General features: G+C 39.7%; 2 protein-coding genes across 6 annotated transcripts in view; one reads left to right on the top strand and one right to left on the bottom strand.

Annotated features, from left to right (window-relative positions):
* The window catches only part of MFSD6 (major facilitator superfamily domain containing 6), a 41538-nt gene extending 25473 nt beyond the window's left edge, over positions 1–16065 (top strand). For all 3 annotated transcript variants that reach the window (XM_077830067.1, XM_077830068.1, XM_077830069.1), the window contains 4 exons: positions 6152–6313; positions 6998–7096; positions 10100–10380; positions 13733–16065. In XM_077830067.1, coding sequence (XP_077686193.1) covers positions 6152–6313; positions 6998–7096; positions 10100–10380; positions 13733–13897 — 707 coding nt within the window. In that variant the 3' untranslated portion in view covers positions 13898–16065. The remainder of the gene's footprint in view (positions 1–6151; positions 6314–6997; positions 7097–10099; positions 10381–13732) is intronic.
* NEMP2 (nuclear envelope integral membrane protein 2) overlaps positions 1–16468 on the bottom strand; it is a 64574-nt gene that overhangs the window by 16697 nt on the left and 31409 nt on the right. The window lies entirely within an intron of this gene.

Here is a 16468-nt window from a genome sequence, read left to right on the forward strand (position 1 = left end):
ACTTGTGCTGTTTATTACCTAGGGTGGGATTTGGAATTTGTGATTCCTGAAGTTCTCTACGTAAAACTGTTTCATTTATTGGTCTCTGATTGTCAAATCAAAGTAAATGAAATATTTGTATGTAATGGTGGATAAGTTAATTTTAAAGAAGATTAAATGTTTAATTATCATAAAATTAGAAATGTACAATTGAATTTCTAGATAAGAATTCAAAGCCACCGCAGGGCATGGAGGGCATGGAGAGATTTCTAGAAGAGACTGTGCAAACTGCGTCTATTGATTTGTAATTTTAACCATGCAGCAGTTTTGTTGTTCTCAGTGTATTTCAAGTTCGTGAGAGCTGCTCAAGCACAGCATCTTAAGACAGAAAATGAGAGGAGTTTATTTTACACTTATTTCCTAATGAAAGAGTTTGGAAACCATAAGCCTTGTTTGTTCACAAATGTATGGTTATATGAAAATAAGGGGTTGGATTAACTTGGATTGCTAGAAGTTTCAAGGCTGCCTGCCAAATGAGTGTCTGTGGGGTGTAAATACAATGCTGCATGTTTTCATTCTCCAATCATGCAAAGACATGAATTAATGTAACCTGTCTCCAATTCTTGTCAGGTTACAATAGAGCATTCAGTAGCTTAAATTATAAGTTCAGAAAGTCATTGAAAAATATAACAAAGAAAGGATGTTCCAGAACATTTTCCTTGGTGGCTAGAGCATTTTAAAAAAAAAAAGGTTAAAACAAGCATAAATCCACCCCCCCCTTAACTGTTGTCTTTCAAATGTGTTGACTTTTTGCATTTAATAGATATAAAGAAGCTTAAAAGCCCCATCAATCACTTTTCTGTCTCAATACAGTGACTGTAGTTTTAACACTAAAATACTCAGGCCGTGTCGTTTTCAAAACAATGGGCTGAACTCTATTCTGGGAAAGAATTTTTCCCAGTATAAAATTACCTCATCTGTCTAATAGCAGCCATTCTAAATTGACCGGCTGGGTGATGAGACTAATGACCTGAAAATATCAATTTTAAAGATATGGAGCTGTTACAAAGTGGCAACTGGCTAAAAATCTCCAGAAATGAGTACCAGGACCAATCTTGCTTTCCTTTTGCACGTGAAGCTCCAGTTTAAGTTAGCAAAGATGGTTACTTCTGTGGAGTAAATAATGTTGGAGAGGGAGGGATGGTTTATTCACCACAGTTCTATTAGACAGGCTATGATACTAAAATCTTTTCCTTTTACGCTATCAGAATTAGTTTGAAAGCTCTTTATATAGGCGCTGACCATCTGGTTATATAAAGGTTATAATTTGATTGTGACTCTTCAAGGAGGAGCAATGGACAGTTACGATCTGAGAAACAATGCCAGATTTGTCCCAATAGAATAGTTAACAGACATAAAATGGTACAGTCCTCACAAAGACCAGCCAAGACAGAACAGGTCTCTTCTTGCCTGCTTCATGTGCCTTCTGCTGTAGAGCTTCCTTTGTATGTCAGGATTGTGTAACAGTGGAATGGGGTCCCAGAATCAATTTGTGGCTATTTTAAACAGCTAGGTAGGAGAGTCAGAGTATATGTATCTGAATCCCCAAGGGAGAGAGGGGTATGTGGGTAATTAATAAAATATTTTTCCTTTTTTGTTTGGATGAATTACATCCCATAAAATATCCATGCTCTAAAACTTAGTTTGCTAGAGGTTAGCATGAGTAGAAAACTTCAATGTAAATTGTTACTGTAGATCTTGTGTCCAAAGAGATGCCAGTGGCTAAAGCAAGACAGTGTATTTGATTTTTGATTTATATTTCACATGGACAGTCTCTCTTGAAACATTTAACTCGTTCTAATCCTATATAGATGCCCATCACAAAAAACAAATGACTTAGTAACACACAGAAAATAAAAAGCAAACTTCTTCCTATTTGACTCTAAAGGGATTAAGTTCATTTTGAAGGGAATTAAAAACTCCAGACACTTCTCTGGACCCTATTGTTCTAGACTTGTGGGGGGGGGGGTGTTTTTAATATTGTAGCCTTTGTTTTCCTTACCAAATAAATGAGCATGGTACTCAAATTATTAAAAGTATACCAGAAATGTTTTGGATTTGCCACGTTTTAACTTGATGATTAATATTTTATTCTCTTTTGTAATTGACAGTCTGAGTGCATTACATAAGCTTTTAAGTGATTTCCTTAATCAGCATATGACATAGTTTTTGAAAAACTGAATCACCCTTGTTTGTTTACGCCTTTAAATTGGGGATCAAGAAGATGATAGTTACTTTCTATTTAAAATGAAATCAGTCGGGAATCTCATCAGTATGTACCCAGTAGGTTTTTCAAAATTATTACTTTTTAAATTTTTGGACCCATATATACTGTATAAAGTAGTCTGAAAATCATTCAGCATGTCTGGCATAAGTTGTCTTTCAATAAGCTTGATGTGTTATAAGTAAGGACAGACTCACAATTGAAAAATTATTTCTAGATGTGTACTTAATCATGGTGTGTTCTGTAGTCTGCTGACTAATCCTCTGTTACTAAATTTCCTGAAGCTCCCACATATTTTTGTTTCAGAGTAACAGCCGTGTTAGTCTGTATTCGCAAAAAGAAAAGGAGTACTTGTGGCACCTTAGAGACTAACCAATTTATTTGAGCATGAGCTATCTGATGAAGTGAGCTGTAGCTCACGAAAGCTCATGCTCAAATAAATTGGTTAGTCTCTAAGGTGCCACAAGTACTCCTTTTCTTTTTGCATATTTTTGTTGTAACTTATCTAAATCAGACTTTTTGTAGAGAGTGAAAAATAAACATAGAACTTTCTAGCCATCAAATAGGCTCCTAACCAGAAGATCAGTTCCAGGATATTGCCATTCATTAAATGAATACTATGTAATCTTGTATGTCAGTATGCCACCTACAGATTTATTACCCTTATCTTATTTAATTTAGTGTATGTGGCTGTTCAGTCTATGCTGATCAGCAGTTGCAGAACCAGACTGTCTCTCCCTGATGCTGGTTAATAAATCAGATACATAGGACTGATCCCTGTTGGTTAAATCATCCATTGTCCAAACCATTTTTCTAAGCTAGCAATTGGGCAAATGCTAGCAATGGCTAGTCAAGGGATGAGCTGTGACTATATTTAAATCCACCCAACCTTGAAAAAATATCAACAGCCAACCCATGAGGGTTGTTTGTTTTTTTTAAAGCAGAACCACATTAAAATAGCTTCAGGTGTGTTCACCATGTAACTCTCTACAAAATTGCCATTTTATTCTTGCCTCCTGCCCCAAATTCAGGATTTCAAATTGAGGCTGCAGATAGCAACCTTCCCCTCTCCCTGCCTGCTGATAATTGGTGGGTTTTTTTTGTTTTTTTCTTTGCTTCATGACATCTGACCACTATGTTTTGCCTTAGGCAAAATTGTCTCTGCATCTTCTGATTTTCCATGGTAAGAAAAAAAAATAATAAAGGCAACCAAAATGTATTATAATTTGATTAGCCAAGAGTGCCTCAAATGCATATGCATTATTTAGATATGAAAGGACCTCTACCACTGTTAGCAATGGAAACTGGTGGTGTCTGACTGCTGGTGGGAAAAAATGATTTGTCATGGCACACTTAGTGAGAGCAGACTTACAACAGTGGAAGAAATCCTGTTGTGTCCGATTCAAAACAGCATAAGCAAAGCTTACTGTACCTTGCCAAACCCTGAGGAACCTCTGTGGTCTGTCAGCCAAGATCTCCCAAAGCCAAGTGCAAATGCAAAGTGAGTAGTGCCAAGAGTTTGGAAAGAATTTATTTTGAGGTGGTTCTTAGAATATGCTTTTATTTTATTTTTTTAAACAGTTTGATTTCCATAGTGGTATGTCTGTGTAGATGTAAGGATTAGCCTTTGAACTCCTTCCAATGCGGCAGTAATGTTAAGGTCTTTCTACATTTAAAACATATATCACCATAACTGTGTCAGTCATGGGGTGTGAAAAAACCACACTCCCTAAGAGAAGGGCCAGACTGACAACACCACTGGTGTAGATGCAGCTGTGCCAGCAGAAGAGTGCTTCTGCTGGCATAGCTATCGTTGTTTAGGGAGTTGGTGTTCCGACCCTAGCAGAACTCCTTGTACTGTAGGCGTACACTGTGCCTAAACTACAAGGCTGTGCTGGCAGCTATAGCTAGGCCAGCACAGGCTCAGTATTGCAAACCTAGCCTAAGAAACATTGACAATGAGCCAGTCTTAGGGTTTGTGAAGCCCCCAGCTACTCTCATGAGGAGGAGGAGCTATTGACAGAAAATGGGTTGTTGCTAGGACTGTCAAGCGATTGAAAAAATTAATTGTGATTAATCGCACTGTTAAACAATAATAGAATACCATTTATTTAAATATTTTGGATATTACAACATAGAATCCAAAGTGTACAGTGCTCACTTTATATTTATTTTTTAATTACAAATGTTTGCACTGTAAAAAAGAAAATAAATAGTATTTTTCAATTCACCTAATACAAGTACTGTACTGCAGTCCCTTTATCATGAGAGCTGAACTTACAAATGTGGAATTATGTACAAAAAATAACTGCACTCGAAAACAAAACTATGTAAAACTTTAGAGTCTACAAGTCCACTCGGTCCTACTTCTTGTTCAGCTAATCGCTCAGACAAACAAGTTTGGTTACAATTTGCAGGAGATAATGCTGCCCGCTTCTTGTTTACAATGTCACCTGAAAGTGAGAACAGGCATTTGCACGGCACTGTTATAGCCAGTGTCGCAAGCCTGTCCTTAGGATTTATGGGGTCCTACGCAGTATTATTAAACTGGTGCCCCTATGCCTGACCACAGCCTGGGCGGGGAGGGACAAGGCAGCAAAGGATACAGAGCTGCCCAGCCTGCCTCACGGTGATGGAGAGTCACCGTTCCCTTCAGAGACCCCTTTACCCTCTCCCTCATGCAGAATGCATGGCGCCGGCACATTCGGTTCACTGAAGACGGCCTTTGCCTAAGGAACTGTAGTGCACACTGGGAGCCGACCCGCTCTTATCTGCTGTCATGGGTGGTGGGTGAAGCTGCTCCTTGGGCAGGCTAGCTCCCCAGCTCACCTCTTCTGCCTGTGGCCCCACCATACTCTACCACTGTTCTGCCCCAGGCCCCGCCTCACTCCACCCAGCCCTTGCCCTCTCCCCACTGTCTCCCTCTGCTCTTCCCTCCCCCACCTTGCTTACCCCCTTTCAGCCAAATCCCTGAACCCAAATGAAGTGAAATATATGGCAGAATGCGGATAAAACAGAACAAGAGACATACAGTTCTCCCCCAAGGAGTTCAGTCACAAATTTAATTAACGCATTATTTTTTAAGTAGTATAAGAATGGTGGCCAAAGCATGAAGGTACATATGAATGTTTAGCACATCTGGCATGTAAATACCTTGCAATGCCAGCTACAAAACTGCCATGCGAATGCCTGTTCTCACTTTCAGGTGACATTGTGAACAAGAAGCGAGAAGCATTATCTCCTGCAAATTGTAACCAAATTTGTTTGTCTGAACGACTGGCTGAACAAGAAGTAGATCTGAGTGGACTTGTAGGCTCTAAAGTTTTGCATTGTTTTGAGTGCAGTTATGTAACCAAAAAAAATCTACATTTATAAGTTACACTTTCATGATAATGAGATTGCACTACAGTACTTGTATGAGGTGAATTGAAAAATTCTTTTATCATTTTTACAGTGCAAATATTTGTAATAAAAAAATATAAAGTGAGCACTGTACACTTGTATTCTGTGTTGTAATAAAAATCAATCTATTTGAAAATGTAGAAAAACATCAAAAATTAATAAATTTCAATTGGTACTCTATTATTTAACAGTGCGATTAATCGTGATTTTTAAAAAACGCTATTAATTTTTTTGAATTAATCGCGTGAGTTAACTGAGATTGACAGCCCTAGTTGTTGCATCTCTAGGCAGGTTGGGCATCACAGAAAAAATGGAAAGCTGTGTTATTTCATGAAAGACTGATTTATACTTTAGAGGAACATGGTTGACTTTAGTACTTTAATAAACACTTCCTTCCCAGGACATTTAACTGCTGCTGTCAACTAATAAATGAAAACAGATCATGATAGCATACTTAGTGCTTTCTAAAATGTTTCCTCTCCATAGGTGTAACCCATGCAGCCATATGGGCAGCTTGTATTTCATATCTTAGTGCTGCAGTGCCTCCAGAATTAAGAACTTCAGCTCAGGGGATTCTACAAGGTCTCCACTTAGGTCTGGGCAGAGGCTGTGGGGCTATGATCGGTGGGGTTTTGGTCAACTATCTTGGTAAGCAAACATTTTATTTAAGTGTGATTGCAGTTTCTTAGTAGTGCAGCAAAACGGGACTAAAAGCGCATGTACACTTAATGCATTGCTAATGATGCCATATTTGTTACCCTCAATCACATAAAAATCTATTTAGACACATGTAGATGTTGTACACTGATTATATGTGTATGTGTTTGTAATGTTATGCCTTGAATTTTTAGTACTATGTGAGCAAATCCACTCCTAAGCACTGCCCTGTCCTCAGCTAGACAGCAGGATGAATCCTTCATCAGATGACCAGTGACTGTTCACTACTGTGTGGTTGTCATGCAACCTCTGCACACTCAATTGAGAAGTGAAAGCATAATTTGTTTAGAGTCTGTGTAAAATAACCTGCTGCTGAAAGTGCTGCTGAAAGTGCTGAAAGTGAGTGGAGTGAGTAAATAACCTAATGAGAGTTTGATCTTGGGTGGACTCTGATGTGGTATCCTGAGTAGATCAAGAGGACTGTTCATCCACAAAGAGATTGGCAGAAGATCATAGAGAATGGGCTGCCATGGTTGCAAACCTCCAGCAATGGAGATGCCATATAAAAAGAAAGAGAGTTTACATGGGATATTAAGCAGTGAATGAAGTCATCACAAATATCTGTCTTTTCCTGTATTACCTAAACAAATGCTCTAAAAATAATTCTCATTACAGGGGCTGCAGCAACATTCAGGGGGATAGGAATGGCCTGTTTAGTGATCCTACTACTCTTTGCATTAATCCAGTGGCTAGCTGTTCCTGATGAAAAAGAAGGTAAATAGTCAGGTCAACGAGACCAAGACTGTTCCTGTGTTCTGATGATAACTCGAGACAGTGTGTGACATTTGAGATATGTGGTCATAATACAGGCAAACTAGCCCAGAATCATTCCCCAGGAGCTGTGACATTATTTTTTTCATTAACCCTATATATTATTATTTTTACAGACCAAAAATAAACCTGTTTCATAGAGATGAAAAATAATAAGCAAACATTTAGTGTCTTTTACCCAAATGTTATTTTTATTCCATACTAAAACCCAGGTAGATCTGAAGTTCATTTTTCTTTATCCTAAAAATACAAGGGTTGTCCTTTAGTAGTTCTTGAGTTGCCTGTGTTTAAGAATGTTCAAATATTTGTTTTGCCTTTATCACTTGAACACAGGTGGAAGAAATTATGGCACAAAAGAGAAACTTGGACGGGATAATCGCTGTTTCTATTGCATATGGAGTACATGTGTGAGCCTCCCAAATGGATTCATATTTTTCTCTTGGGCCATAGTTCTCTAGAATTTAATATTCCAGTTATTGTATTTCCTTCTGCATCTGTATACTTGTTTGAAAATCTTAAACATAAATCTTGCATCCACTTAAACATAAGCCTAATTTTAAGCATTGTAATAGTCTCATTGATTTAAATGGGATTACTCACATGAGTAATCACATGAGTATAGCTAAGCATGTGCTTAATGGTTTGCCATTTCAGTCCCTGAAGTATTTTACTTGTTAGTATTTTATTTAAGCTTTCTTTTGAAACTGTCTGAGGAAAAAAATAGTATATTTTACCTCTAGACTGTTTTACATTGCACAGAGCTATTGCTCAAAAAATCTAGCCCACTTATTTTATTACTTGTTTATATATAGAAATGTCCTGCAGCAATCCAGAATCTTTAGGGCACAGTGTGTTAGGCAATAAATCACTGCATTGATCAGATATTTCTGCGTAAGCTGTTGGTCCTTCATCAGTTGAGACTGAGCCGATCACAACACGTCTTTCAATCTTCTCTCGCTTTGGCCATCCTTTGCTATGCTTGTCCATATCTCCTTGTTAAGAAATCATCCCACCTCTTTGGAGGCCGACCGCGTGGTCATTTCTGTTCTCATGGATACCACTCGAATGTAGCTGTGGTCCATCTATTGTCGCTGAGTCGGGCCACATGTCCCACACACCACATTTTGCTGAGCCTGCTTTCAACAACGTCTCGCACTCCAGACTGCTGCGTAATTATTTCATTGGGGATGTGATCGCCAAGCGAAATGCCCAGAAATGTTCGTTCCATCGCCCTCTGTGTGACAGACAGTTCATGTTCTTCGATCTTTGTCAGCGACCATGTTTCGCTGCCATATAACATCGCTGGAAGCACGGTCAAGTTAAAAAGATTCGCACGAGTTGTTCTGCTGATCTTTCCTTGGAGGATGTCCTTGATGTCATTGAATGCGCACCATCCAGCTTTTTTTCTGTGCGACAGTTCGTCTTTCTGATGGTGGCGCATGCTGACTTCTTGGCCCAAATAAACGTATTTATCAACCTTTTGGATCTGCTCTCCTCCAAGAGTTACTTGGGTTCTTGGCAGAACATCTGATCTCATGTATTTCATTTTCGACTGGTTCATTTTTAATCCAACTTGACTACTTTTCACGTTCAGTTCTTTAAGCATTCTCTCAAGCTGGGCTGTATTTTCGGCTATCAGCACTATATCATCTGGGAACCTGAGATGGTTTAGCCGCTCGTCGTTGATATTAATCCTGCCTTTATAAGCTTCAAAAAACCCATCTAAAGAGAGGTGTCTCACTTAGGCATTTGCAGTGCTCGCCTAGCCACCTGATACTTGTCACTGAGGTTACAGGTGCGGCTCTTCTGTCTTTCTGACGGCTTGATTGAAAACAGTCCTTTTCAAATCAAAAGTAAAACTGTGATAGAGCCACAGTCTTAACTGTGTACATACAATAGAAGCATGTGCAAGGGGGGAACAGCACAATTCTTACTGCCAAGGCTATGAGGCACCTCACCACCACCTGCCCTTAGAATGAGGGAGCTTTGCCTGTGCTGGCTGGGGCTCAGCTCCCTGAAGCCACCAGCCTCTGGCAACGCAAGCTCTCGCTTCCAGGCTCCGCAGGCCTCGCTGCCTCTGTACCTGTTAGAGATAAGTGCCTCCAATGCCCGAATCCTCCTTGTGGAGGGTGCAGCCCCTGTTCCACTGAGCACTCTCTGGACTCGTAGATCCTCTATTCCCAAAGGAACAGTATGCTCCAGCTTGTAAAATTCAACCCAGGATCCCCACTTTGCTTAACACCTCAGCACTTAGTGATAGCTACATAGTGAACACACAAATACGTGTGTTATCAAAGAACAGAGATTCAAGTGACAGTGAGTAAGCATATTGAAAACAAATGGTTACATCTAAAATAAAATCATAACATGCCTTGTAGACATTGAACTTAACTAACAAGGCATTGTCTTGTCTTACCCCTAAACAGGATAACTCCTGCTGTTTGTTTTTTCCTCCAGCCCGTGTGATCTATTGATTAGCATTTTGCTCAGACTGCAAACAGGTGTTTATTGTGAAAGATACAATAGTCCGATTGCCTATGACAGGCCAGAGTGAGATAAGCATCTCTTCCCCCCTGCCTGCCAGGATTATGTGGATTACCTTTTGGTGGTCTGTCTTAACTCGCACACCTAAAGAACATAATTTTCAGTGTATATGCATAACTCCACATATTTTCCATACATACATCTCACAATGATTACTTAATGACCAGTGTGACCTGGGCTTTCATTAGAGACCTTACATGACATTCTTTTGGTGAGCCCAGAGGAATCCCTGTACCCACTGCCAGTTGGCATCAAGAGGTCCTTGAATCACAGTGAGGGAACAGAGTAATTCTTAGTGTATTGCAAAGCATGTTTGTGTATGTTCATGTTCAGTGCTTTGATTCTCCATTTCCTTGTAATGATCATTGACTTCATTGAATATTATGTTGCCCTACACTTTAGAGAAGACAATGCTGGCAGAAAGGATCCCAGTGCCTTCCAGCCCTGTTCCCATAGCAACCATCGACCTCATACACCAGCAGTCAGAAGATATCATGCCTCGAACTGAGCCCAGACTTCCTCCCAAGAAAACGAAGCATCAAGAAGAACAGGAAGACGTGAACAAGCCTGCGTGGGGGATCAGTTCTTCTCCCTGGGTTACTCTGGCTTACGCTGTCTATCAAATAAAGGAGATGGTAGAGCTGTCTAAAAGCAATCTGATGCCTGAAAACCAGCCTTTGCAGGTAACCCGCTCTTAATATGCAACATTCTTATCACCATTAATGTTAACCTAAAAATGTACTGCTGAAGGTTTTAAGACCAAATGTAATCTACAGCACCATAAAATTGTTAATATCTGGCAAGCATTCTTCATCAGTGATCAGAAACTTGGAGTTGTGTAAAGCAGTAGTTGAACGATAGTAACAAATACAGTTGCTGCATGTGTATGGTACGGGGGGGAGTGCTCAGTAAATCATTTGAGCAGATCTTTCTGCTTCTTATAGTCTAATTTCCACTTTCTCCTCTTCCCGTTTGTCATGACAAGCTGGGATCTACTGTAATTGCCTCTAAACTGACAGTGTTTTCATATTAGTTTGAATACATTTGTGTACTTGCAGAACTTTTGTGGCTTGAGGGTGAGCATTAACAAAGTTGCATAATTATTAAGGTGTAACGTGCCTGTCTATCTTTTTTTTTTTCCGTTTTAATTAAATGTTTCCTTTTAGAGATTAGCCTGGAGGCGTAGGGGGAGTGCGAATTGCCAAACATCCAAAATATGGTGGAAATGGGCACCCCAGCAAATTAATAAAGGAATATGAAGCCGTTCACCCCCTGGAGCTTGGCCTGGGCTTGTGGTGACTGAAAGTGACTACGACTTGAGAGCTGTTCTGTGGCCTGTGTGAAATGAGTTGTTGTTTTCCAGTGTTCACATTACAGAATCCCCCAGCACCCTTATTAGGAATCTTGGCAGAGGGGCCAAGGATTGGACGAACTCAGACTGGACTATCATCCGATCTTTTGGGGTGCTCCCTCCAGAACGAGGTTGGAGCCCAGTGGTGGTTGGTGAGGCAATGTAGGGAAACTTGGGCTGCTGCGGTCAATGCTGGTTTTTCAAACAGTGTGGGTAATAAACTTCCTGTTTCTCCTGTCTGCCTTGGGGAGGAGTGGTGCAGCTTCCCCCTTACATATTTGCCATACCATATGCACCCAAATGTCATTTCTACCAGTCCTACTTCTGGAAGGTGATGATTTTGGACATGACTTTGCAGATGTGGCAAAGCAGCATTTGAAGAAATCCCAACTTCACCAGCTGTCTCCCTCCTCCCCCATTGGTCTATATTCTTGTAAATATCCCTACGCATATGTTCCCTTCTCAATATGCATGCTGAGTTTCCATTAGCTTTAATGAGACTAACTTGCATGCCTCAGGGAGAGTGAGCAACCATATTGAAATGACTCTTGAATGTCTGTTTATAGAAGAAGAATTTCAGACACACACATCTCGGAAAAATCAAATGTCTCCTTTTGAATGACCATGAAATCCTCATTGACACAATGCTGTCATGTTACACTCTCTACACATACCACTCTCCCAAGCAGTTTTCCATCAGTCTTCTCTTAAGCAATTATCAATATAAGCCCAGCCCTGTTGTTGGCATAAATTGGAGAATGGCAGTCACACACAATCTGCCATACCTCCCAGGGCAAGAAAGCTGGTTTATAGTTCATGGTAAGCTCTAGGAGAGAGAATCAACAAATGTTCATAGTGTTGGAGATAGTCTCAGTAAATGACTTGGGCAATTATGAAGTGCTCTCAAGTCTTTTATTGCCTCCGATAACTCTCTGCCATCTTCAGAAACATGTTCTCTTAATAACCTCTTTCCCCTTCTCATAACTTCATGCAGCCATTCATGGAGCCTTTTTATTAATACTATTGAATTTTGGGCATTGCATTATCTATTCCACACGTGACTGATAGAATTGAGAACCATTCCTTAGTAGATAGGATTCTTAGTATTTATGGGAACAACGAAAATTGGTTCCATGGGATAGTTTTATTAAGGCCCCAATCCTGCAGTTGGATCTGCACTGGTATATCTTTGCATCCATGCAATGCCCCTCTGTCTTTCATTAAGGCCTGTGTTTTTAGGGTCAAACATCAAAAACCCTATTTCTGCTCAACCAAATCCCAAATTTTAAAGTTAGGCTAAATATGACTCTTAATGTTTCCTCCCTCCCTGGCTGGTTGCACTTTTATCAGGGCAGTCTGCTGTTCTGCAACTGGCCAGTTTCAAGGATCTGTCTTCCAGTTTGTGAATAAAATATGACCAATGAGCATTCAACCCTACCACAACAAGAAAGCATAGCTTCTTTCCCCACTGCATTTGTATGTAAAAATTTGGTATTTAAAAACTGTTTACCCAGAATGAAGCAGTATTCCACACCCTCCATTTGAAGATGCACACATGATGCATCTCAGTACCATGAAGCTAGAGATATATTTAATCATTTCAGCTCCTTGGAGAAATTGCCTGCTTTTGCAGAACACACCCACATTTTAATTCTAAAAATTAAAAAACGAACTCCCTATGCATTGCTGTTGCTTTATTTCACCTTGTTCTTTTAGCCTGAATTTAACAAAACACTAAACCCAGAAAAGGCTGCCTAGCTATCTTGTTAAACATTTTAAATAGCATTCCTAAAAGAATTCACATGAAACTTGGTCATTTGGAGGAGAAACTTTAAGAGCATAGAAGAGGGGATTAACGACAGAAAAACTTTGGTGCCTCCTCATTTCACATTACTGCTTGCTTATAGTAATCCTTCAGGGAAAGGAGCATGCTCACCATTCTAATTACTTGATACAAAACAAATCTTCCAAGATAAATCGTGAGGTTAGAAGATGTTGTAGTACTAATATTGTACAAGACTTGTTTTGTCTTTGGCCCTCAGGGAATGCAGCTAGCATATGTCTTTAAAATAAGATCACATAATCTGGGAAACAACTTTTAAAAATTTGCACTGAGCCTTTCAGAAAATTGTTCTCAACTGTTTTCTTCTTGCTTGAACCAGAGAATTGCCTGCTTGAATCGCTGACCTAGCTATTATTACTAAGAAAAAGCCTATTGCTAAGTAAATTGGATGAAATTTGTGTGCTTTTACTGCAAAAGTGCTGCCACTTTGTGGGACTGAGAAATATCTTACTTAGAAAAAATGTTAAGGAAATATAGGTGGATTTGCAGAAGGGAGCATGAAGTATGTTTTAGTAAACAGTGCAGTCATGATGATGATTGTTGTCTGTATACAGTAGAATTCTATTGATAGTTTTTGTCTTAAAACATAGCAAGTTTGTTTTTTGCATGCTTCTTGTGGAAGTGCAGTTAGGAAAAGAAATGGAAGGTAAGTTGTTTTCTGCTTGTTACGTTCATATGCAGATAACATTACTATTTTATTGCTTTCCTGCTTTATGTTCACTTGCTGTGTTGCATGCATTCAGTGTAAGAACACTTTCTGAATGTGTCTGAACGCATTTTCCCCTAGGGCAGTGTATTGAGAGTATACACTTACATTTGCATGTGTTTTCTCTCTCTTTAGAAAGCCAGTGAGAATCAGAGTGCTCCAGCAGCCAGTCCAACAGAACAGCCCCCAAATCTGAGAAACACTGATGAATCCAGAGATTGTTCAATACCTGCAGCGACACTCAACTCCCAAACTGACCCAGAGCCCCCTAGTGTTGGATCAGCTTCCCTTGGTCAGTAATGCTCTATCTGCTGCTGCAGGGCACAAAGATGACTTCATCTTATCAAATCCACTGCATGAAATCGTGCTGCTCTGCTGGGAAATGGTGGAACAAGAGCTCAAAAGAGCCCTTCACCTTAAGTGACTAGGAACTACAGGTGCTCAGCACATCTTGAAATCAGGCACGTCACATGATGCTGCACAAGCTTTTAAATATTTAAGACCATTCATATGACAATATACAGTAGCAACATTGCAGGGGAAGCTAAAGGTCTGGAAGACTTGGCAGAGGAAATGGGACTGAATCTCGCTGCCTTAGAAATTCTCAGTTGCTTTGCTAAAGTTTGGTCAAATGTTATGAAATTCTTTGCAATCTGTAGAGAAAGGGGAGCTTATACTGATAGTTGTGTAATGCGAAGAAAAAACACTGGGTCACTTGATGTGATTTCCCCTATTTAATCAATTAGTTTAAATTTAATTTTTTACCACAGAGAAACTAAACTGAAGAAAACACTACTGTCTTTCTTTTTAGGAGAAAAATTGCATTTCCCTAAAGAAGTTAAACAACTAAGAGACACTAGACAAAGTAAATACATAAAGGCGCAGCTTAGTCTTTTGCAAAGACTTCTCAAAAACCTTGAATAGCTTCAGCAAGAATGTTTTTATAATGTGGTGATGGATTAACTGACCCAGAGCGGAATCTTTGAATAGTGAAGCTGCCATTAACGCTCTTCTGAGAGGTAGGTTTAGTTTAGCAAGGCATAAACTTTTGAAAAGGGCATTTTAGAAAGAAGCAAATGGAGGTGAGGTTAAATCAACTCAATATGCTTACAGCCCTTCACTAAACAGGGTGTTTGCTAAGAGCATGTGTGTGTAATTTTAGGTTTGATATTATGCCCAAGTCCACAGACCTCGATCAAGATTGGGCAGTTTGAGATTGATTGAGAGTGTCCACTGGAAACATCTTTTTATTTTTTTTTAATTTCATCACATTAAATATTGTTGAACTAAGTATTCCTACTATGGTTATGTATAGAAGATAAGAGCTTCAAGTGCCTGAGGAGGGAACTGCATATAAATCATAATGATTGGGTGTAGGGGGGGAGATACTGTTCACAGGAGTTTCAATGAGCAAAACCCTCCAAAATAAAGAAACATGATTAAATGACCATATCTTTAGAGACTTGTTTTACACAGGCAGTGTCAGACACTGGAAGATTTTGAGTTATGTCTAGTCACGCTTTTCAATGTTAACTGTAGCCAGCCCAGTGGCTGGTTCGTAACACAGATTGCTGCTGAGAGGAAAACTTGGGTTCAAGGTTGAAATCAATGGGCTGGCATGGGGTATAAGTTAGGATAGTGTTTGGCCCAGTGTCTCATGTCAGTGAACTGATCCTGAGAGGAGCTGAGCCCATGTAGCTTCCATTGACGTGACTAGGAACTGCCGATGTTCAGCCTGTCGTGGAATCTGACACATGCTCAGCAGGCTTCCTTGTAGAAGGTGCATGCTGCCTCACTTGACTTCAGTGCACAGCCTGTGGCATGAGACAGCTGGGTGTGAGGGAGGAAGAGGAGAATGATGGTTTAGAATGAAGCAGTGGGTGGAAATTCCAGACCCTTGGATCCCCAGTTGGATGAACTGAGGCCTCCCCTGCTATCCTCGCATATCCCTTAGCAAGGCATATGCGGCTGAGGTAGAGCGCACACGTTGGTGCCTGGGACCAGCACCACAAAGAGATACAAATAAATGTTAATAACTAGCCACTAGTTACGGTTTTGCACTTGAACTTAAATGTACTGTATTGTAAATTCTCATGACTCGTTGAAGTGTCCTTTAAAATCAGAAATGTATTTATTGTATGTTTGTATAACATTTTGGGAATAGAGAACTGAACGGGTGACAGGCTAAAGGTGTTAAATCTTCTCAGCTAAGCGAAAACATTTATACGGAGAGTTAATGCAATCTGGTGTTACCTCAACTTGTACTGAACAGCACCTCCATCATGAGGTGGAGATCTTACATATTGTGTTTACACTTCCAAATTGTTTTTCTGAAATGCCTGCTCTTTTGGAACTGTACATTCGTTCCCTGTTGCAAAATGAACATGTGCACATGGGTTTTGATATTTGTGAAAATTGTAAAAGTGCAGTAAGAAAAATATAAAATATCTATAATGTGTTTAAAATAACCTGTCTGAATTTTTTATTAAATTTCCCATTTTGTGTAATCACACATTGGCCACATACCTGATGATAATCTGAGTTAAAAAAAATCAATCCTAAACAGCTTTGGCAAGGTTCTCCCATGAAAGATTTTGTGTTGCCCTAATGTATATGAGGTGAAAGGTAAAGAAAGCAGTGTCTCAAATCAAAATCTGTTTGTGAGAGGGAGCAGAATGTAGGAGCAAATCACCCAAGTCTTATAATAATGAAGAGCTAATAGTGGGATGATCTATAAGGGGTCAGTGCATCCCAAACAGCCCAGTATAGATGGAGGGGTGAGGTTTGAGTTATGCAAGTTCTTCTCACTGCAGGCCAAGAGATAAAGTAAAAAGTGGTCTCAGCTGCCACTAGTAACCACATTTTCATAAC

Source organism: Eretmochelys imbricata, chromosome 11 (genome assembly GCF_965152235.1).
Source record: "Eretmochelys imbricata isolate rEreImb1 chromosome 11, rEreImb1.hap1, whole genome shotgun sequence".
NCBI classification, from domain to species: domain Eukaryota; kingdom Metazoa; phylum Chordata; order Testudines; family Cheloniidae; genus Eretmochelys; species Eretmochelys imbricata.